Below are 25049 nucleotides of genomic sequence, written 5' to 3' on the forward strand. Positions count from 1 at the left end.
GACAGATTAAGATTTTAAACTCCATTTTGTTTCAAAAGACTTCATGTTGTTTTTTTAACCTGGGGTAAAAGGTTCATAATTATTTCCATCAACTTTTGATTTTGCTTGAGGTTTTTTTTTTTGTTTGTTTTTTTGGTGAAGCAGTTGGGGTTAAGTGACTTGCCCAGAGTCACACAGCTAGTAAGTGTCTGAGGCCGGATTTGAACTCAGGTACTCCTGACTTCAGGGCCAGTGTGCTTGAGTTATTTTGAAGTAAATATAGATTGAATATTTTCTAGAATAATAAGTTTTTACATACTTTTGAGAAACAGTAGGTAAAAGTAAATTCCTATAATACCAGATGTATTAAGTTGATTTCCTTAGTGCCATCATTTATCAGTTTGGCTTTCTGCAAATATTGACATATTTGTATGTAAGGAGGCATGTTTAAAAGATACCTTGAATTTGACAATTTGAGAAGATTTTAATGTGAGAACCATTTTATTCTCAAATTTGACAAAATTAAACCATATCTGGACAAAACTAGATATTAGAATTGTAAAGATTTAAATAAAATTGTTTTTATAAAGTAATTGCAAAACATTCTAGTAATGTAACTTTGCAACATTCAGTTCTGAGAGATGTGGTAATAAGATAAAAATTGTTAGGATATGTCTATTTATAATAACTTTCTGAGATAGTCCCCTAAAAATGGGTCTACATATTATTGAAGACAGGAAAAATGGGTGTCTCTATTTTTGTTAATTGATGAAATCCTCAGGTTTTATTGCTTGTGGTCAAATATATATAACTTTCATGTTTCTAAATTTTTCCAAAAGCTGGAATTCTGTTTTTATTTAGTGCTTACATTTAACTAAAGTGTCCAGGTACATGTTTCTTACCACTTCAGTCCACGATTCCATGAATGCATCGATGTAACGCTCCATTGACAAAAATCACAGCCCCTTGACACTAGGAGATGGTCTTTGTGAGTTGCTGTAACCAAATATTTTAATCATTTAATGGACAAAATTTTCTGATGACGAACCTTTTCAAACTTAGGCCTTCACTAGGCCTCTATTCAAAGCCTTTCTAGCTTGGCAAGACCAGGCAGAACTTTTCCTTAGGTGGTGTAAATTTTCAGAAACAAAGGCTAACCCCCAAATAATGATATGGCATTTAGAAAAGGCCTTTAAGTGGAAGGCCCTGTTTTTAAAATATAGCATATAGATCTTAAAGAAAGCACATGGGGGGGCAGCTAGGTGGCACAGTGGATAGAACACCAGCCTTGGAGTCAGGAGTACCTGAGTTCAAATCTGGCCTCAGACACCTAACACTTACTAGCTGCGTGACCCTAGGCAAGTCACTTAACCCCCATTGCCCTGCCCAAAAAAAAAAAAAAAAAAAAAGAAAGCACATAAATTGAGTTGGTGGTTTGAGTAGTATTACTCTGAAGAACCTAGGATTTATAGAGTTAATCTGATATTTCTTAGTGAAAATGGGATCTTTTGTATTAGTTTTTTGAAATGTTTTTGTGGGTAGGGGATAGAGAGGAAAATTACTAAGTTTCTGACCCTGTAGTAAAATGAAGTATCAAAACCATTGAAAACAGGAGTAAAATGGAATAATTAATAAGTTAACTTACATATATTGAAATATTGCTGCTTTACAGACAGTGACAGTAGCGAAAATGATCGAACAAGAACAAGCAGAAATACTATACAAGAAGAGGAAATCAAGTCCAGAGAAGGTAACCTAATGATTGAGTTTTTCCTTTTTTTTATTCCAGCGACATGAAAACAGCTCTATAGAGCATGTAGTAAATTTAGGTAAACTTGCAGAATATTAGCAAATATTATTAAGGAAAACTAAGACTTGATATAGCTATTTTGTATCACAGATCTAGTTGAAAACTTCAGGTACCACTTGATTGTAATTGTTTATATAACTCTGATTCGTGATGGTGTACAAAAATAATTTTGCTCAAAAAGTAAGTATCTTCCATTTAAAAATATAAGTACCCTTGCAGAAATATGTAGATTGGGAATTTGGCAAATATTTTTATAATTGTTTATATTGGATATCAAATTCCTATGCCTACACATATGTTTGTACTTATATGTAGCAGTTTCACAGAGATGTTATCTGTTTTATGGTTGTGGGTTTGTTTTTGATTTCAATAACACTCTGAAGTATGTAGCTAAGGCATATGTATTATTCCTGTTTTTATAGATGAGGAAACAGTCATAAAGAGACTTTCAGAGTCACACAGAAAATTGCGTAAATCTAATACTCTAACCTAAGTGTTTTAGCTCTTTGTTTTCTTTTTTTTTTTTTCCTTTTTTTTTTTTTTTTTTTTAGTGAGGCAATTGGGGTTAAGTGACTTGCCCAGGGTCACACAGCTAGTAAGTGTTAAGTGTCTGAGGCCGGATTTGAACTCAGGTACTCCTGACTCCAGGGCCGGTGCTTTATCCACTTCACCACCTAGCTGCCCCTGCTCTTTGTTTTCTTTAATCAAGAGCCTAGATCCTTAAAACACATTTCCTTTTCCACTTAAGGTTAAAATAGAAATGTTTGGTTTTCACTTTCAGATTTTCATCTGAAAAATTCAAAGTAATCCAGTCATGTGATAAAGAACTATTCTTATAAGCTTTTATAGTGGAATTAGACAAGTATGTACTTTTATATGGGTAGTGATAGACCAGTTCTTCTAAATAAAACTTTATTTCCTAGAGGTGTCTTCTACCAAATTCTTCATTGTGGTATGGAAATGACCCTGTATTCTCAAAGGATATGTCAGCATAACCCAAACTCTGGCAGGTCCTATCAAGGTGGAGAAGCTTTGAGTAGTTTAATGACAGATCGTTATCTAGTTAGCATCCTAGCTAATTTTGGAGGAGGGAGAATTCCTAGAGAGTTGTCACCAAATGATCGATTTATTTTGGCCACAACTACTACTTTGACCTTCCTACTTATGTGTGGTGGGTTTACAGTTTGCATTGGTGGAGAAATTGCCCATCCTTGAAATGTATTTACTATTATAATTAAGTATAAAGTAACAAGAATAACAATAACATAAGTCATTTAAATAAAACTTTTTAATATTTTCAAAATTTTTTATTCATGGTAACTCCACTAGGTAGGTAGTGCAAATATCCATTATATTAACTTTAAATATCTCGGGTGACACTGGAGTTCAGGTCTTGCTTTTGACTCATTCTGGCTGTGGGACCTTAAGCAACTCACTTCAGCTCTCAGTGCCTCCCGTCACTTTCTAAGATTATAAATTGTAGAATGTATTTAATAAAATAGAAAGCTTTAACTCATCTTTTATTATTGATGGCTATTGTGTCAGCCTTAAATTAGCCAGAGAATTTATAACCAGAGACATGATTTGTTGGTTTTTGTTTGTTTTTTTAAGACTATTCTCTGTTCTGCATGATCAGATATGGTCCACGTCAGTGTTTAACAGACACATAATAGTTCATTAAAACAATGGAGACCAATTTTGAAATTTAAACAAAAGCAGCAGATAAAGATGTTGCTCATTAAAGAAACTAATAAAAAATGAAGATGATTAAACATTCAAGAACTTTAGACTAGGAAACTCTCATTACGTGCCACTCTGTGACTCATCTCATTGAAAATGTCTGGGCAACTGGTCATTTAAAGTGACCACACCCTATATGCTTTCTCATTCTTCCCCTATTACCCTGTTTTGTAGAGTTTGAACTGAGGAGGGAACTAAAGGAAATCATCTTTATAATAATACTTAGTATTTCCTTATTTACATTAGCGTTATAGTTTGAGAATTTAAAATTTTCTTAGCTTTAAAAACTCTTATTTATATAGTAGTAACTTGTATTTTGTAACATTTATAGACCTTTTACTTTTGAAAGTGAGAAGAGCATTTATTTTGAATGCACTGATTAAAGAAAAATGCCTACTTTTTAATCCTTTAACAAACTGTCATTTGAATTAAATGAAACTCATCAAGACATGGAAATCTAAAAAGAGAAACATGTTTCTCAGATGTCTTCTGTTTTAAAAAAGTGGGGAGAATGATATGTACATTTTTGTAAAGAAAATAATCAGTTTCCCAACTACCTTTAAATTTAAAGAAATGAACTTCTTTTTATTTACAGAACAACCAGACAAAATGATGATTCAAGTTGATATAAAATCACTTTTTCACATGTTGAATGACCCCAGTTTGCCCCACTTAAATTTGGAATATTCAGTATCTCATCTCATTTGAACATCATCTAGAAGAGAAAATTATAAGAAAGGGAGCAGATGTTTTACTTTATACTAGAATTTATTAAAATGCATATTAACTTTGGATTTCTTTATAATTCATGTATTTAAATTTTTTTATATCTTTCGGTTAAAACTTACCAGTGTTTAATGGATAAAAAAGGGATGGAGGTTTAGTATATTCATTAAGATTATATTTATAGTTCTGTCTTAAAGCATAGTGACCTTAAGTAAAATCGCATGCTTTGAATTACTTCTGTTATCTTCTTAAAATATTCAATGAGCCTGAAGAATAAAAGGATGATTACAAAATGTAAGCACATTTATTTCTGCTAAGCAAATTCATAGGATTTAGAACTGTAAGGGCCTTTGAAATAATTTAGGCCACCTTCATTTTACAATTGAAAAAATGAAACCTGGAGAGGGAGACTGACTTGCTTCTTATGATTAATGTTTAAACTCTTTGTGCCAATTGCAAAGAAGAATCCATAAATATTAATATTCTCACCTTCCAAAGAAGTTGTAGCACATACTTATATTTTGTTGTTTATAAACCAGTTTATTCACAAATGATCCCCTTGACAGGTTTCATTATCCCCATAGAGGCTTATAGAAGACTTTATTAAGCTCACACAGCCATTGCCAAAGCTACTACTCTAACATAACCAAGTAATAGTTTATAGTGGGAGCCTAGGAACTTTTGATAGATTGTCATTTGCTGATAATGGATGACATATTTAAATGTCTAGGTGTCTTTTTTTAACAAAACACACCTAAAAATCATCTACAAAAACTTATTAAATGCCAGAACTCTATTAGAGTTCTGTTGTTCCTCTCCTAAAACTCTAGAAGTAACATGGCATATTTAGAGAGTTGGACTTAGAGTCAGGAAGCCTTAGGTTCAAATTTTGCCTTAGACACTTATTAGCTATAAGACCCTGTCCAAGTCACCAAGTTTTCTTGCCCTCAGTTTCACACCTACAAAATGAGGGAGGTTGGACTAGATGTTCTCTTAAGGATCTCACACAGTGAAGTAGTGGCTTAAATTCCTTGGTTGAGCAAAAGTATAAAGCTAAGACAGTATATAGGATGCAAATCTGGAACCTCTTTCTCCCCATCATCTCTGCTCTTTGATATGGGCTGAAATTAAAATTCTTTCAGTTACAGCTCATGGGCATGTTCATGTCTAAAATCAAATCAACAAAAACATGGCTTCATCAAGAACAGATTTTGCCAGATTAATGTTATGATTCCTTTATATGTTGTCAAATAAAATAAACCAAAGAATATAAATAAATGTAAATGTGGTAGATGAAAGAAATGCTACAAATAGTTTACCTAGATTTCAAGCTAAACATTTCACAATGTCTCTCATGCAATCTTTGTGGATAAGAGGAGGAATTATCAACTAAAATGATGGTATGGATGGATTTAGTAGAATGATCAGATTTATAAACATTATCTCACTTGATCCTGTTATTGACCTTCAAGGTCGGTGTTGTTATTATCCCCATTTTACAGTTGAGGAAACTTGAGATAAACAGATTAAGTGACTAACCTGAGGTGTCACACAAGTAGAAAGTGTCTGAGGTGAGATTTGAATGAAGGTACTCCTGACTCCAGGTCCAGTGTTGTATCTATTAAAGCATTTATTACATTCCTGACACTGTGCTAAACATTGCAGATAGAAATACCAACAAGACTGTCTCTGCCCTCAAGGAGCTTATATTCTAAGGGGGTGGGAGGGAGGACAACTTATAAAGGGGTTGGAGAGGGGTACCTTTGGAAATGATCAGAAATTGATCAGAGGGAGGGAGTTGAGGAACATAGCTGGAGAGGAGGCAGCATAGTCTGGAAACAAATCAATTAACTATACATAGGGAGGTATCTATTGAAGGGACCAAGCTATCTTTTCCTTGGTCCTTTGTTGTTCATAATTAACAGGGAATACATGTAATGTTCCACTCTTTCCATTTACAAAGCACTTAAGGGTGATGGTGTTAGAATATGATTTGTTTGAATGATCTCAGACTATAAGCTCCTTATTCATAAACATAAGTGGGACACAGCATTAAAGAAGCTGATGTGACTTTAGATGGTATCAAGAGGTAGTATCAAGAACAAGAGAGGTAGTAGTTTCACTTTGTCTTTCTTTAGCTCATATCTGAGTCAGGTCCAAAGAGGCAACCAGTGAAAAGGCATATAGTAGTCCAGTAGATGATGACAGACAAGTACTGATTGAAGGAAATGGGGATATGTAGCATGGGGAAGACTTAGAGGGAACTTAATTGCTATCTTTAAATATTTGAAGGCCCTTCAAGTGGAAAAAAGGGAATTAGGCTTGTTTTGCTACATACCCATGGGACAGGATAGGAATTGGGGAGAAAATTTCAGCTTTAAATATCATGAAAAAACTTCCTAAAAACTAGAACTATCTAAGAATGGACAGGCTGACTCATGAAGGTAGTTTTACCTCTGTACCATCCCAGCCCCCAACTCTTTTCTGTCCCCTACCCCCATTAGAAAGTTTCAAGCAGATACATGTCAGGATTTTCAAAGGGGGTTGCTGAACTGGTATAGACTGGATTTGATGACTTCTTAGTTACTGTCTTACTCGGAATTTGTGATTCTGTCAAATATTTAATGAAAACTAGTTGCTTCTCAAGGGAACTCTAATTCATTGTGCTGCCTCAACTCTTGTGAAACCCTTCAAAATCACAGGTTCTTAAGCAGGATTAATTTTTGTGATTTCAAGATAATGTGGTAAAGTAGAAAGTGTACCTGGAAGAAAGGCTGCAGTTTGTGGTGGATAGAAAGCCATCTTGGAAATTAGGAAGTTTGGGGTTCGAGTTTTACCTCTGACATTTACTGGCTATGGAGACCCTACTAGACAAGTCTGTTAACCTCTTGTTGCTCCAGGCCTAACAGTTGCTAGAGGGAATACCCCATACCAATGTAATCTCAGGTCTAGTGTGTCCCCTCCTGCAACACCCACCCCCCCCCCCGCAAAAAAAAAAAAAAAGAAAGAAAGAAAAAGTGTATATGGACCAAAAGTCAAAAGATTTTGGGGTCCTTGTCCTGACTTATCAGCTCTTTGACCTTGAGTTAAGATCTTTTTCCTCTTTGGGAAATGTTTTTGATTTTTTTGTTTTTTGTTTTAAATGTGAACTTTTCATTTCTGAAATGGCATATTTGTACAATGTTCAGTCAAAATACCATCTTCAATGGGCTGGTTATTTGAATAGAAACTTTTCCTAGCCTTATGATATAATTAAAAAGTGATTGATTCTAACAGATCACTTTATCTGATCATTTATATCTTTCCTACTCCCTGATTGCTTCTATGGACATCTACTTTTTTAAAATGTCTATTACCACACTCAAATACAGATAGCATTTCCATATATCTCTCAGGCTTCCTTCTCCCTCACCCATGCTATCTAACATCTGTCTGTGCCATCAGAGCTAGAGGACATTCCATATTACCTTTTATTATTCCATTTATTTATAGCACCATGCCAAAAGTTTATTGGTCATATTTTTAACAAGTATCCACTCTAAAAGGTAAGTTACTTAGTGTCTTTGAATATGTGAGTAATTGTAGGCTTCCAAGTCCTTCAGGCATCAGACTTAAAGCTTTATTAGATACTACATTTAAGAAAACATGATATTTTGGTGTGAAGCATTTGTCAACTTTAAAGTGTTACCAACCACTATGCCCCCAAATCCTAATTTTTAGTTTTGATCTTTTGTAATTTATTTTAATGTTTTCACATTGTATTTGTTCTTTGCTATTGGTCTTCTAATATTACCTTTGGCCAAAAGCAATTAAATTCTGAAGAAAGAAGAAATAATAACAGGAAGTCATGTATGTTTGGAAAAGACTTCTCATTTCTTGTATTGTAATTTAAACATTTCATATGTTTATGTTCCTTCTCCCTAACTAGAGTGTAAGCTCCTTGAGAGCAGAGAACAGAGTTACATGGTCCTTTTCCTATAGTTTTATGTGTATATATAGGTATACATACATATACATGTATATACATAATATATAATAGGTACTCATTGTGAATTTTTTTATGGAATTGAAATTAATTGAATTGACATGACCCTAATGTATGAATGTGCTAATTGTTTTTTCTCATTTACTCAAGTTCTCTTTAGCTGTGAAATACAGAATCAAATGGCCAGGTAAAACTTGGGATTTTGATGTGGGTTGGTCATTTAACATATTTCCAGTTATTTAATCTGTTTCTTTATCTTTTAGATTCTTATAATTGCTAGCTATTAAATTTATAAAAAAACAATTGTACTATTGGAATTTGCACAAAACTTTCATAACCTATCCTTGAATTATATAGCATTAGCGATTGAAACCCTGTATTTATGTGAATATTATACTGACTATACTAGCAGAAACACCTAATTGTTTTGCACATAATATTCACTTAATGTTTATTTTACAGTGCTAATGCTTCCAAGCTATAGTAAACTTCGTCCCCACATAGACTTAAAATAGCCTTATTTACTGATAATAGATTATATAGGTAATTTAAGTTAATCATCTTGAAAATTTGTACCTTTAAGTCACAGAAAGGATTGTAGACATATGAATAGACAAGCACAAAAAGTGTATTCTGGGGCTAAATAATCATCATGATGATTAAGTCATCTTTTAATGTGATAATGTGAAAAATAATTCCTACTTAAAATTATAGGACCAGCTGATGATATAGATGGCTCTTTAGATATATGTAATAGTTTGGTTTTTTTTTAAACTTTAGCTTAACAAGGGTTGGCCTCTTTGCAGTCTTTATCAAATTCATGATGACCTTATCCCAAGACATCAGTTATATTCCATTCTATTCCATTTGAATAGACTAGAGCATAAAACATAAGAAGTTTTAGTGATGATATTATGTTTTCCAATAATTTTTCATTATTTCTTAAATTGGTATTTTTTGTTTGGTAATAATGGCAGCAAATCACTTGGCTTGCTGGTCCTCAGTAATGCTTTATGCTACTGGAGACCAATGAGCCCATCACACAGGACCTCCAGGTGTGCTGGTTTAGCTCAGCCAATGGCCATTTCACCCCTCCACCCTGCTTCCCGGAAGGGATCATTGGTAGCAGGAGGAGTGCTAGGCTTCCTGGTACAGCAGTTTCCACCGGCTTCAGCCTGGGCCAAGTGTCACTGGCCCAGACACACTAGGACAGCACATTGCCGGCATCAGATACAGTTTATTTACTTTATTGCAGAGATGCAGCTGGAAATCATATATATATGTATGTGTATATATATGTGTTCTCGTCTGCCATTTCTGCAGCTGATTGTGCTTTTCTCACTTCAAGGATTTGTGGCTTCTTTGGTGTGGGCATTCCCTTCACCAACACTGATTGCAACACTTTCAGGCCTCTGGATGGTCTTCATGAGTTGCTGTGGCCAATAAAATTCATCACCTGGTGGCCAACCTCATGGTGATGAACATTTCTGAACATAGAATGTTCCTTGGCCAACAAATACACAGTTCATTGCCAGTATTATAAGCCTTTCCAGCTTGGCAAGATATGTGCCAGAGCTTGTGCTGAACTGGCAAAGCTTTTGAGAACCCTGAGTCACCTTCATGCCATGATGAAGGCATTGGAGAAGGACTTTAATGGAGAACATTGCTGCCATAAGAGCAGGAGAAATTCTTCACCTGTATAGAATTTTTTCACTTAAAAAAAAAAATTTAAATGGAGGGACCTTAAATGATAACATATAGCCATATCCCCTTATTTTAACAGTGAGCGAATCTGAGGCTCAGGGATAGAGCCTGGGCCTAGAAGTCTGGGACACCTTCTTTTCTAGCCATTGTTTTTTCTCCTACCAAAAAAACCCCAAACCACAAAACCATAAAATCTTCTTCTTTGGAAGCTAGTTCAGCAGTCTTCCCTATAAATGTCAAGTTTGTGTTACATGTCTAGCAGTTTGCACACAGTAGGCCCTTATTTCATAAATGTTTGTTGGAATGAATCCCTTCATTCTAAATGAAGTCATTGCTTTTTATCCTGTTTCCTTTGTATAATGTCAAATTTTAAATCTTTAAATGCTGAGGCCCCCATGTAGCTATGAAAACGCCATTACATTCCTAAATAAGAATTTGCCATGCTGTCTAAAGTATCTCTAGGTCTAAAGTACCCCCAAATGAAGAAGAAAATAACTATCTGTAAAATGGAAGTCTAAATAATCATTTATAGGTTATGATATCTAAATTACCATATTTCAAAATGCCATATGAGTATCATGATTAATAAAATGCTATATTGTTTCTCTTCAGGCTCTTATATCCCTACCCTCCCTTCACCCATCTTCCCTACCCCACTTATTATTTTCCCTACTTGGAAGGATGAACAAGATTTGTATACTGTGATATTGCAAACATAATCATCATCCTGCTGATTTAAGCTGACATAAAGCATATTGTGTTTTTTCCTAACCCCTAACTTTGCAATTCTAATCTTTTTATACAGATGTGGAATTGCAGGAAGTTCTCAGAAGGAGTCTGAAAGAGGTGTAATTGAAGAGTCTCCTACACAATAACAGCTGTCATTGAAGGTGCTCACAATAGTAGAATCTTGAGTTCTACTTGAGTCAAAAACTATAATAGCAAAGATATGTTTGAAAATATGCTTATGCATTTACTTGTTAGACTTGAAAGCTAATGTCATTTTATGTTCTTTTACTAATATGAATTTATAAAATGTACAGAGGGAAGAGAATAAATGTTTAATATAAATCTGAATGGCCATGTTCTGATACAGTTGCTATAATCTCTCAATTAGCCATATGATTGTATATAGTTAAAGCTCTTCTCTATGATTTTATATTCTCCCTATTAATCTTTTTTTACTTTTAATCATGGATCTTATTTTGGCCCTTTGTTTTTTATAGACATAAGCCACTCCAATCTAATTTTCCTAAAATCCATGTAGCATTGAGAGTGTGATCTCTTAATATCTTTTTGATGTCTTTTTAAAATGTTCTTAATAGTTGGAGAGATAATAAAATCATATTACATGCTTTGTCCCTTGTGTTGCACACAAATATACATCCATGCCTTCAAGTAACTTGTTGATACATAAAAAGGCAACTTTGTTTTTTCTAAGGAAATTATTTAAAGGGTCCTTTTAAAATTTATTTTACATGGAATGCTATATACATTTATAATCTTTTGTTTAAAGGGGGTAGGGGCTATTGTTAAAATATTTGAGTAGAGTTAAATTTATTCTAAATAGTTTTGGATCCTTATCTTTATAAATGTTATTTCTAGAAATAACCTTTTTTAAACAAAAGTTCCCATTAAAAGCTTTTCCTGAAATATTCCATATGATCCTGGCTTGGGATTTATATGCAAGTCTTTCTCAATCTCGGTTAATTAACAGAATAAGCTGTCAGTATTCCCTCCCTCCACAATATTAGTCATTTAATTTTTAAAAGCTCATTTTGATTCCTCCTCTTCTTCTTCTTCTTCTTCTTCTTCTCCTCCTCCTCCTCCTTCTTTTTTGCAGGGTTATGGGGGTTAAGTAACTTGCTCGGGGTTACACAGCTAGTAAATGTCAAGTGTCTGAGGCTGAATTTGAACTCAGGTCCTCCTGAATCCAGGGCCAGTGCTTTAATCACTGTGCCACCTAGCTGCCCCCTGGGTCCTTATTTTTCTAAATGTTATTTCCTAGAAATTTTTAAACAAAAGTTCCAATTAAAACCTTTTCCTGTAATATTCCATATGATCCTGGCTTGAGATTTATGTACAAGTATTTATCATTCTAGGTTAATCAACAAAATCAGCTGTCAATATTCCCTATACAATATTAGTCATTTGATTTTTAAAGTTCTGAAACCCCTTTGTGGACATTGAAAATACAATGGAAGAATTTGCTGTTGTATCTTAACATGACTTAACAAAATTTGACTAAAAATGGAACACAACCCGGGGCAGCTAGGTGGCACAGTGGATAGAGCACTGGCCCTGGATTCAGGACGACCTGAGTTCAAATCCGGCCTCAGACACTTAATACTTACTAGCTGTGTGACCCTGGGCAAGTCACTTAACCCCAATTGCCTCACAAAAAAACCAAAAAACAAAACAAGAACTTTTGGGGCAGCTAGGTGGTGCAGTGGATAAAGCACTGGCCATGGATTCAGGAGTTCCTGAGTTCAAATCCAGCCTTAGACACTTGACACTTACTAGCTGTGTGACCCTGGGCAAGTCACTTAACCCCCATTGCCCCGCCAAAAAAAAAAAAATGGAACACAACCCAATATTTTTTTAATATTAGTAGCCTTAAAAAACAAAGTTGTTTCTATAAATGTAATACTCTAAAACAAGAAAAGAGACCTATTACAAGAAATTAAATGCAGAATAATAATAATGCAAGATTTACCATGTGGCCTTATGTAAGTGCTCATATGAGTGGTACAGATTTTTAAAATGACTGTGAATTCAGATTGGGCCTTGTCATGGAAAATGATAATTGAACTGAATTATAAGTATGGGTATGAATTACCTTGGCAGGAAGGGGGAGGCCATTGGAAAGCACTGTATATGGAAAGCTGTGCAACCAAAAGTATAGAGGGAGAAATGAGTATGCCATTGTAGTGACATCCATCAATCTGCATGTCACAGGTTCCACAGAGATTAAAGTTTAGGCAGAAGTTATATTTAGTCTTCTATATAATGTAATCAGTGAAATATTATTTTGATGGAGAGGAAAGCAGTTTTCTCAAGTCTCATTTTAGATAATTGTTGATGCTAGTTATTTTTTCTTCCACATTTTAACAGATAATGTCACTTGATCAGTTTGCTGCTTACTCATTAAAATTCATGTTTTAAAGTATTTCATGTGGGGGCAGCTAGGTGGCGCAGTGGATAAAGCACTGGCCTTGGATTCAGGAGGACCTGAGTTCAAATCCAGCCTCAGACACTTGACACTTAACTAGCTGTGTGACCCTGGGCAAGTCACTTAACCCTCATTGCCCTCAAAAAAACAAACAAAAAAAAAATAAAGTTTTTCATATGAACTACCATAAAGATTGAATTCACCTGACTGCAAGGATATGATCCTATGGATGACTCTAGGAGTTAAGGAGATTCCTCCTGTGGTGGAACCCCACCCCCTCCAACCCCCTGCCATAACTAAAAGACTTGTCATTTGTCAGGTTGGTTAATTGCCAGCTTTCATTCATTGCTTATTAATTCATGTATGTCCCCTATTGATAATGTATTCATTGACACTGAACATGGTTTTAAAACTTGGGTGTAAATGGTTACTCTAGCATTTAGCTAGCTCTCATGTCATAAGGTAGGTATATTTTTAACCTTGTGAGTTAGTATAGTATATATCATTTAAGACCCAAGGAAATAGTTCCAGATTTAAGGATTTAATAGTTCCATTAATTGATGTATATATAAAACATGTTTATCCTTGAGTTAAATGTATTGTTTATCTGTGATTTATATATTATAAGCCTGCTTTGCATCTTTGCTAAATAAAGGCTTACTAAATTTAGGACTTACAGTAATATATGGGAGTTAAGCAAAGAAACCAGCTCTCTGCTATTATCTTAATAGTAGAAAAAAATGCCGGGGAATGACAGGGAGAGGGAGAATTAAGTTTTAAGAACACAGTTATGAGAGGGGTGGACCTGCTGCTTCTATTCTTCAAATTAGCTCACCCTTATAACCAGCACTCTCAGCCCAGTCCTACTTTTTGTGTCCAATGTAGACCACCATGGATGCTGCCATTCTTGGACCAAAGTGTACGGCAAATTGGGAATGGGGCTAAAAATAGGGAATTATATTAAGCACATGGGAAAAGCAGCCTTTTCACCTTGAATTGCCTTAGGAAGGAAAGGGTAGGGTAAATGATAAAATGGTAAGGGAGGAGTCAGCAATAAAACTTGCCTTAAGCATCACCTCCAGAAATTGCTGCAGCCTTCTTTGTTCAGAAGTAACACTATATTTGTGGTCATCTCTACTTCTACAGAAGTGATAGACTTATTTTAAATTGTCAGTGATCTTGGCCTTTCTGTGCAAATTTATTTTTAATTGGAAAAGAGTATAAGTAAATCCATTGGGGCAGCTCAGTGGTGCAGTAGATAGAGCACCAGCCCTGGAGAGTCAGGAGAACCTGAGTTCAAATCCGGCCTCAGACACCTAACACTTACTAGCTGTGTGAACTTGGGCAAGTCACTTAACCCCAGTTGCCTCACACACACACACACACACAAATAAATAAAAGTAAATCCATCAGAAAAAGAGAAAATCAAGCATCCAAATGATGAACAAAGAAAAAAGAATATGATTTTCCTATTTGAAAGAGCCAAAGAAAAAAATTCAGATATAAATTCGTGCTAAAGTGAAGCAAGTATGAGTAAATTGGGTAATATCAAATTCAAAGACAAATATGAAACAATGTGAAGCAACACTGCTGAATGAAACTATCAATGGGAAGCCACGAAACCCTACTAAATTAGTAAAAAATCAAAAGAATGGAAATAAAATTGAGTAATTTTAGAATACAACTTAAAAAGGACTTTGCAGGCAAAATAGTAGGCTTACCAGACAGATCAAGAAGTTTAAACTTTTAGTCATGATTTTAAATTTTGTTCACAACAAAATATAAATATTTAAAGAACTGGAAAAAGTTTTCTGAAATGCAGAAAAACAGGTAACAGTTCACAAATGGAAGTAAGTTAAAAGGTTCACCTTAGCAAAGAGAAATCCAAAATAGAGTTCAATTTCTATAATTAGCAAACTTTAAAATTGCAAAAGCAATTACCCATTAAAACCAATAATTACCTACTAAAAACAGATTATTATTTTTCAACTATAACAGGAAAGATGACAGAGCTGGACAAAAATAGACATCAAATATGTAAACTAACCCCCTTACAAACTTTGAACATACTGTTACTTAGAACTCAACAAACCTTTAAGGGCTTAATCAATAGAAACCCACAACTGTAAAGGACTCCATAAGCAATCAGTGCTGTCATTGATAGCATACTGATAAAATTTTAACAACAGTATTAGTGTTTATACTTGTTACCACTTTCAGTTTATCACAGAATTTCAATTTTAGAATAAAGTAGCAGTAATGAAATTAAAAAGTTCAGTTCAAATCAGAAAACAAGGTATACAGTACTATATACTGGTAAAGATTACTAGTGAATATTAAACCATTTTTAATTTACATATGGAAAACAATTTGGTGATTAGGTTAATAAAAGACAATCATACTGGTGGTCCATTATCAGTCAGTTGAAAGACATAAAGAAGCTTGAGGTAGGGAGACCATCCAATATTGTTTAAGCTCATTACTACAGTTAATCACAATTTAGTAAGTATGGCAATAATGAAATAAAAATGTTTCATTCAAACCAGAAAACATAAAGAGATAGACAACAGTATTGTACAGTATAATGGCAAGAGGAACACTAATGAATAATAAAATTTTTTTTAAATATATAAGGATTGGGGCAGCTAGGTGGCTCAGTGGATAGAGCACTGGCCCTGGATTCAGGAGGACCTGAGTTCAAATATGGACTCAGACACTTGACACTTACTAGCTGTGTGACCCTGAGCAAATCACTTAACCCCAATTGCCTCACCAAAACCCCCCAAAAAACCCAGATATATAAGGATTAATTCAGTGATTAACTTCAGAGAGACCAAACTTAATAATAGGGAAATCTAGTATTATCAGACTGCCACATCCAGTAAGAAGGTATCTGAAAGAAATCAGATATAAACTTTATTAAGTAAGCTGGAAATAATGATACAGAGACAACTTAACAGAAGAAAGGAATGTGTTCTTTTCAAGTGAACACTACTCAAAAAGTTGATCATGCACTTGGTCATTAAGAGGGCCTTCATTTTTTCTTTTTTTTTAATTTGAAATACAAATATTATCTAAACAAACCAAAAAAAATGGAAACGACAATAATAAGGTCCACTACTGAATATTGTGATGGGATTGCAGCATTCATATTTTAAACTCAAGGAAGACATAATTGTATTCCAAAAGAGCTAAGTCTGCAGGTCTAAAATATGAATCATTTTTAAAATGCCACATTAATTCAGAAGCCTGTTTATCTCCTTAGGAAAAGCATATGTTCTGCTTTGCTATGTAATGAAGCAGTAAACATACTCTACCACAATCATAACAGTTGCCTGTGAAATTAGATCTCTAATACTAGGTTTTAGCTTCATTCTCTTAAAGTTCATCTATTATAAAGAAATGCAAGTTGTCTGAGGAAAATGTAAATTCTAGTTGTATTGTGCTGCCACTGCCAGTATTTTGTCTTTCACAACCTTTGGAGATAACTAACAAGAATGGCAATAAACTCCAAATGAGAGTCACCAATTAGTTTTCTGACAAGCCAAAGGAAAGGTTTCTTAAAGTTCTCTTTTAGCTGAAATGTCGTAGTACTAGAGACATTTCTTCTGGATATAATTGATTTGGCCTTGACTTTTCTGTCCTTAATACTAGTTTGTTGTCACACAGCACTTAGAAGGATATTTTCACATACCAACAGTACCAGATCTGTATATTACTTAGGCACATTCATATAAGTGATTCTCAATGTTACATTAAACATAATGGCATATTAAGCTTGGATGTATAAACTATTTCTCAGACCACCAAATTTCTCTTAGCCAACCAATACATGGAATTTAATAGGACCTTTATTTTTATGAAATACAAGGGGATACCCAAGGTAGGTACATCTCATTTTCACCAGTCAGGTGACGTTTTACAAATGTCTTTTTTCCAGTATATCCATCATGAACTAGTAAAAAGTTTTAATCGAACCTGGCATTTTCCTTGGGTGGCTAGTGTGATGGTTCATTCAGAAGGATTGCCATCTCTGCCCAAATGAATGATGGCCATTACTAAGCTTTTTTTTTTAAGATTTTATTTTCAGTTCCAAAATATCTCCCTCCTTTCTCCTCTGCCCATATAGAAATCAAGAAAAACAAATAACATTACAAATATATATGGTCATGCAAAAAATTTTCTGTATTAGCAATGTGTAAAAAGCAAAAAGGGAAGGAAGGAAAGAGGAAGAAAGGAAGGAAGAAGAATGTGCTACAATCTGCACTTTAGATCTCTCCTCTATCTAGAGGTGGATAACCTGTTTCATCATGAATCTGGAATTGTGGTTGGTCATTGTGTTGATCATAGTCTTTCAGAATTGATTATCTTTACAAAATTACTATCATATAAATTGTTCTCACTTCATGTTGCATAATTTCACATTTCAGGTTTTTCTGAAACCCCCTTCATAATTTCTTACAGTAATATAGTATTCTGTCACATTCATATAACCATAATTTATTCAGTCATTTGCCCATTGATGTGAGTATATTCTCACTTTCCAATTTTCTGCCACAACAAAAAGAGCTACTATAAATATTTTTCTTTCTATGGATCTTCTTCCTCTCTTGGATCTCTTGGGGTATAGACCTTGTTGTAGGATCACTGGGTCAAAGCAGGGTATTCAGTTTAATAGTTATATGAACATAGTTCCAAATTGTTTTCCAAAATGGTTGGGTCACTTGACAGCTCCACCAACAGTACATTAAAAAACCAATCTGATGGATGTTAGATGCTACCTCATAATTGGTTTAATTTTAATTTCTCTAATAGTGATTTAGAGCATTTTTAAAATATGACTAATAACTGCTTGGATTTCTTCCTCCAAAAACCACCTCTTCATATCCTATGATCATTTTTCAATTGGGAAATGGCTTTTATCCTTATAAATTTTTTTCTTTCCCCTAAGTATCTTAGAAATTATACCTTTATCAGAGAAACGATGCAAAGATTTGTTTTCTCAGTGTTCTTTTTTCTTCTAATTTTAGCTGCATTGGTATTTATGCAAAATCTTTATAATTCTGTGTAATCCCTTGTTAAGTTCTGTGGGGACCAATTTTTACAGTTCTAAAAGGCAGATATTTTACATAACATTTTCTGACATAATTAGAAATAAATACCAATAGCTGAATCAAACATCTAAACTTTTAATATATTAAATATCCATGTAAAAACATTAGAAAAGGAAGAACATCCAAAAGAGCAGGAAAAAAAGGTAACTAGCTCAAAAATAGAAAATATTTTTTTAAAAACCAAGAATAAAAGAACCTTTTTCTAAAAGAGCAATAAAATTGGTTTTAAAATTATCCAACCTTAAAAAAATATCAAAACCTGGGTAGTAAATGAGACAAAATTGCAAAAAAATATATTGCTTAACATGTATAGTTGTATGCTAATAGAAAAGTGAAAGGTTATAATTTGCAAAAATATGAATTGTTAAAGCTGGCAATAAACATACCGTTTATTGAGAAGGAATTAAGATGACTAACAATCTAAACTACTCCCAAAAGACCTCTTGTCCAAACTGGATCACAATGTTAATTTTTCCAAATATAAAACAGATTATTCACAAATATAGGGGAAGATTAAAAAAAAACCCTCAGATATTCCCCTTATGAGACAGATGTGGTTTGGGGTTTAAAACCTGGTAAATGGAACTCTAGAAAAAAAAGGTGTAGACCAGTTTCCCTAATCAACACATGCCAAAATACAATATTAACTATCAGAATGTCACTTAACCCCAATTGCCTCACTAAAAAAAAGTCTTGGGTTCTAGTTCTAGCTGAAATAGCTATGTGACTTTAGGGAAATTTCTTTAAAGTTGCTTTTCTTTTTTGTTTGTTTTGTTTTGTTTTGTTTTTGTTTTTTGTGGGGCATTGGGGGTTAAGTGACTTGCCCAGGGTCACACAGCTAGTAAGTGTCCCGTGTCTGAGGCCGGATTTGAACTCAGGTACTCCCGAATCCAGGGCCTGTGCTTTATCCACTGAGCCACCTAGCCGCCCCCAAAGTTGCTTTTCTTTTAAAATGATGGAGTTGGACTAATTTTTTAAGGTTCTCAGTATTTACATTTTATAGAATTTGTTTCAGTATGTTAGGATTATTATTTTTTAAAGATAAGCCAGTATATATAGTATAGTTGAAAGTCAGATTTTCTATTTGGCTCTGTTCCTTTTATCAGGAATGCTTGCAAGTTCTCTATTTCATTAAATGTCAATTTTTTTTACCCTGAAGAATTATACTCAATTTTGCTGGATAGGTTATTGGTTGTAATCCTACCTTCTTTGGCTTCTTTTTCTTTAACGTGGAAGCTACTAAATCTTGTGCAATACTGACTGTGGCTCTACAATATTTGCGTTGTTTCTTTCTGGCTGATTGCAATATTTTCTCCTTGACCTACGAGTTTTGGAATTTGACTATAATATTCCTAGAAATGTTCATTTTGGGATGTCTTTCAGGAGATGATCAGTGGGTTATTTCAGTTTCTTTGGGGGGTTCTCAAGTTTATTGGAAAGAACACAAAAGTAAACATTAAACAGCTCTTCTTGGTGTTTTGAAGTTTATCCCAACTGTGGGCTGGGTAACTTGCAGGTTGGACAAACTGCCAAAGTCCAGCAGTTTCAACATTTCTTTGGTATCAGGGTCCACTTCAGTGATCTCCTGATGCAAAGCAAAGACCTCAGGGACATAACTATCCCTCCTTTCTCTTTCTTCTTCCTGCAATTTGATGGAGATACCCCTCCCAGAGTCTCTCTGGATACACTTCATTGGATGAGTAACATATCCCTCAATCTTGTTGCGGAGCTTCTTGCTGGGGATGATGGCTATCTCCTCGCACACACGCTTGTTGGTGTGGAAGTCGTTATCCAGGCGGGTGTAGTACTTTTCGATGATGACCCACGTCACCTTCTTCACGGTCTTGGTCTGAATGTGACCCATGTTGGCTGGGGGGGGTGAGGGGCAGTTATTTCTTTGACCCTCTGCTTCTGTGATATCAGGGCAGTTTTCCTTTATAATTTCTTGAACTATAATGTCTAGGCTCTTTTTTTGATTATGGCTTTCATGTAGTCCACCTAATTCTTATCTATCCTCAATCTGTTTTCCAGATCACTTGTTTTTTCAGGTGCTGTTTTCTTCAGTATTTTTCTTTTAGTCTCTCCAAGCTGTTGACGCTTCATTTTTATTCATTATTTTCATTTCTTAATTCTTCCTCTACCTCTAATTTAAAAAATTGAGCTCTTCCAAGAATTCTTGTGGGATTTGTGTCTAATTCATATTTTTCTTTGAGGCTTTGCTTGTAGCTACTTTGACACTTATCTTCTTGGTCTATCTGTCATGATCTTCCTTGTCCCCATAGTCACTTGTTATGGTCAGGTTGTTCTTTGCTCATTTTCCCAACCTATTTCTTGACTTTTAACTTTCTATTAAAGTGGTATTCTGCTTTCATGCTGCTGTTTTCAGAGCTAGCCACCAATGTTAGCACTCCTCCTGGCACTGGGACTATGACCAGTCCCCCTGTTCTCTTGCAGCTGCACTTTCAAGTTCTTGCCTTTTGTTTTAGAATTGAGACTAGGGTCCCTACTCCTCCATGAGTGACCACAAGCACTCCTTTTGGCCCTGGGACTATTGACCCAGAACTCCATATGGGCAATGCAACAAATATCTGAACCTAGCACCAGCCGAGTGTTCCCTGCAATCTCCTTCCAACTAGTTAGCTGATTTCATACAAACCCCACCCCTCTCAGCCTACTGCTGGCACTACAGTGTGGCTTGCACTGATTTTGGTAAAGATCTTAAAATTAAATACTTGAAATCAACATTTTATCTAATGATGAAGTGGCAGCATTACCAGTAAAAAACAGATACGAAGCAAAGGTGTTCACTTTGAGGATTTCTATTTGGCATATCATTAGAAATGCTAGCAGTCACTCAATAAGCATTTATTAAGCACTTATATGCTAGGCACTTTGCTAAGAACTGGGAATACAAAAAGAGGCAAGAGGCAATCCCTACCCTCAAGGAGACCACAAGCAAACAACTATGTACAAACAGGCTATTATGGGATAAAAGGTAAAAAATTCAAATGAAATGCTTCCTGTAGAAAATAAGATTTTAGTTTAAGCAAGCCAGGAGGTGGAGATGTGGAAGAAGAGCATTCCAGCCATGGGGGATGGCCAGTGAAAATTCCCTGCGGAAAGACGAATATCTTGTTTGAGAAACAATAAAGAGATGTGTCCTGGACTGAAGAGTACCTGAAGGATGGACTAAGATATATGAAAACTAGGAAGGCTTTGAAAGCCAAACATGAGGATTTGTATTTGATCCTGGAGGTTATAGGGAGCTGCTGAAGTTGATTGAGTCAGGGAAATGATGTAATAAGACTTGTGTTTTAGGAGAATCACTTTGGTGGTACAGAGAGACCCACCAGCGATTAGGATGGGGGAAAATCAATGTAAAAAGAGATTAATGGAAAAGAAGGGGTGAAAATATCTATAAAGGGCATGGTAGTGTAGCTAGAAAATCCAAAGAGTTCTTCAACAAAAGAACTAATTGATAGATTATAAATTAAGTCAGCAAGGCCTAACAGTATGAAACCCATGGAAATTATTTGTACTTTTATATGGAGTAGAATATAAACAGCTTGAGGGCAGAGGTGGCTTCATTTATGTCTTGGCATCCCCAGCTTCTATGGATTGTCTTGCCCATAAGTGCTTACTAATTGAAAATAATCTTTTCAAATTACCTAGATACTTAATGCAATAATTAGTGTTATGTAGTGGAAAGACTGATAGACTTTATGTCTTTAAGATGAAGGCTAAATCTTGACTCCAACATTTAACTCTGTATGGTCCTCATTTTCATCTGTAAGATGGAGATAAAGGCTCAAAATGTACATAAAGTGCTTATGGAAAACCTCAAAGCCTCATACGAATATCAGCTATATTTCATGCTAATCAGAATACCAGCAGGTTTCTAAAATGGAATTTACATGGAAAAATAACAGACTGATTAGGGTGGATTTATTCTTCCAGACCTTAAAATATACAATATATCAGTTTTATATATACATATACAACATATCCATCCATCCATATATACATAACATAACAATAGCTAGCATTTATATAATACCTATTATGTGTCAGGCACTATGGTAAGTGCTTTACAAATATCTTATTTGATCCTCACAGCAACCCTGGGAGGTAGATGCTATTAGAGATGTGGAAACTGAGGCAAACAGGATGAGTGAGTTGCCCAAGGTCCTTCCAGCTTGCCTAAGGCCAGATTTGAATTCACATCTCAGCATTCTATTCCCTGTAATACCTGTTTAGCTGTATAGTGTTAAGCAGAATAGGTAACATGAGGTCAGGAATGTATGCATGCATGCCTGTATGTGTATACTTGTGTGTATCTATGTATGTTTATATGTGTGTGTATATCTAAATCCAGTCTAATAAACATTAAGTGCCTATGGTGTGCCAGGCACTGTGCTGTGTTGCAAAGGAAGGGGGGAGGGTGTGTGTGTGTGTATGCACATACTCTGTGTATTTTCTCCTCCAGTATTTCCTAAGGTTCCTGATTTTGTTAGTGTAGTACTCCTTCCCCTGATCTAAATCATAACCCTTCTTTACTTTTGGCAGATCAATTAAACAAAATAGTGATTCCGAAATAGAACCAAGTATATATAAGAGGTTAGTATCTGATAAATTTCTGGAAGACAAAAACTGAGAAAAGGAGTTATAAGTGTTGAAAAAACTCACTAATGTGCATAGACATACATATATGCACATATATACGCATATGTAAATATATAATTGCAGTCTATGCACACACACACACACACACACACACATATATATATATATATATAAATTTTACCAAACCATTTAGTACCATTTACCATAAATTCCAGCTGGATCATGGACTTCTTAAGTATTAAAAATCAAGAGAAAAATGTAATAATACATTTACCTTAATATGGAAAGTAGTTACATTTTTACCTATTAAGCAAACAGAAGAGATTATTGGGGACCAGATAGATGTATTTGCAAAACAAAAATGCCTCCAAAAATGTAATTAGGGAATTGGCACTAAAAAAAAAAATGAACCAATTTCCAAGAAATAAATAAAGGATATTGTTTCAAAATAATTAAGAGCTATAAATGACGGTAAAAATAATACTCCAAATCACTAACACTAAAATACTTCAAACTCTCAGATACTACCTCACCATGCCAATTGACAAAGAAGAAAAAAGATGGAAGCAGTCAATGTTGGAGAGAGTGTATATAGACCAACAGACTAATATACCATCAGTGATCTGTGAAATGGCCCAACTATTCTGGATTTCAGTTGGGAGTTACTAAAAAAGAAAGTGACTGTTTATGGGAAAGATTGTTCCAAATCATTAATAATAAGAAAATTCATTTTGAAACAGTGTTGAGGCTTTACATCTAAGAACTGAAAAACATGACAAAATATGGGAATAGTCAATTTTGAAGAGATACGGGAAGACAGGTACACTAATACACTGTTGATAGAGCCATGAATTGGTCCAACCATTCTGGAAAACAATTTGGAATTATGCCAAGAGAGTGACTAAAATGTACTAGTTGACCTATAGTTCTACTGCCTAATTTATGCTTCAAGGAATTCAAAGGTGGAAAAAAAAAACCCCTTCCATATACACTAAAATACAGCAGCATGTTTTATAATTGCATAGCATTGGAAACAAATTACATACTGATAAATTGAGAGGTGGCTAAACAAATTATATATAGATGTAATGACATTACTGCATAACTGGTTGAATAACTGGACTCATTAATTGCTAATGTTTCCATGTTGACATGGCAGAAAATATTCAGTGGATACTCCCAGGGATTTGTGCTTGATTCTGTCTTATTTGACTATTTTTATCAATGACTTAGATAAAGGCATAGCTGGTACACATCAAATGTACAAGTGACACAAAACAGGGAGGGATAGTTAACACAGTTTATGATAGAGTCAGGATCCAAATGGATCTTGAGCCCTGGGCTAGATATAATAAGATGAAATTGAATAGGGATAAATGTGAAATCTTGCACTTGGATTTTTAAAAAATGGTCCAAAAGAAGAGATATGAAAATGCATACACACACACACACCCTCCCCCTTGCAAAAAGTATGTGGAATAGGACATACAGTTGGACTTAAGTGATCTATAGGTTAGTTATGTTGAACTTTTAAATTCTTTTTTAAAAGGGATGGTTCTCTGGGCAAAAAAGGGGGGAATATTAGGAAGATGGTGATATAAAGAGAAAAGATATCAATGAAGAGGTGTTTTGTTTTTTAAACAAAGTGACTAAACCATCCATACTCTTTGACCCAGCAATCGCACTTTTGGTAATACTACCCTCATAGGATTCAAAGACAGAAATGAAGTTTAATGTATAACAAAATATTCATAGCAAATTTGTGGTAGCAAAGAACCAGAAAGCAAATAGCTGTTCATTGATTGGTAAGAAGCTTAACAACAACCTAAATCATGTGGGTACAATGGAAAATTATTGTACAGTAAGAAATAACTGAGGAATTCAGAGAAAAGTGGGAAAGTTTATAGGAAATGAAACAGGACAAAAAATGCAGAACCAAGAGAAAACAATGACCACAAAAATGCAACTCAGCAAATTATCAAAAGGATGTTGAGGAGCAGGTAGGTGGCGCAGTGGATAGAGCACTGACCCTGGATTCAGGAGTACTGGAGTTCAAATCCAGCCTCAGACACTTGACACTTACTAGCTGTGTGACCTTGGGCAAGTCACTTAACCCCAATTGCCTCACCAAAAAAAAAAAAAAATGTTGAACTTTGAGCAACAGAAAAACTATTGAATGTCCCAGAGAAGATATAA

At 34.7% G+C, this 25049-nt stretch overlaps 2 protein-coding genes across 4 annotated transcripts in view; one reads left to right on the forward strand and one right to left on the reverse strand.

The window, feature by feature from the left end:
• The window catches only part of ZNF451 (zinc finger protein 451), a 115263-nt gene extending 103934 nt beyond the window's left edge, over positions 1–11329 (forward strand). For 2 of the 3 annotated variants that reach the window (XM_044004459.1, XM_044004461.1), the window contains exons 14-16: positions 1652–1729; positions 8391–8427; positions 10750–11329. In XM_044004459.1, the coding sequence (XP_043860394.1) occupies positions 1652–1729; positions 8391–8427; positions 10750–10819 (185 nt within the window). In that variant the 3' untranslated portion in view covers positions 10820–11329. The remainder of the gene's footprint in view (positions 1–1651; positions 1730–8390; positions 8428–10749) is intronic. The other variant, XM_044004460.1, reaches the window with a different exon arrangement.
• An 8303-nt stretch (positions 11330–19632) lies between these two features.
• Positions 19633–20261, reverse strand: LOC122726493 (40S ribosomal protein S17-like). The gene has a single exon (XM_043964226.1). It carries the CDS (start codon positions 20092–20094, stop codon positions 19687–19689), a length of 408 nt encoding a protein of 135 aa, XP_043820161.1. The 5' UTR covers positions 20095–20261; the 3' UTR covers positions 19633–19686.
• Positions 20262–25049: the final 4788 nt, after the last annotated feature.

This window comes from Dromiciops gliroides, chromosome 4, assembly GCF_019393635.1.
Source record: "Dromiciops gliroides isolate mDroGli1 chromosome 4, mDroGli1.pri, whole genome shotgun sequence".
In the NCBI taxonomy this organism is placed as follows: Eukaryota; Metazoa; Chordata; class Mammalia; order Microbiotheria; family Microbiotheriidae; genus Dromiciops; species Dromiciops gliroides.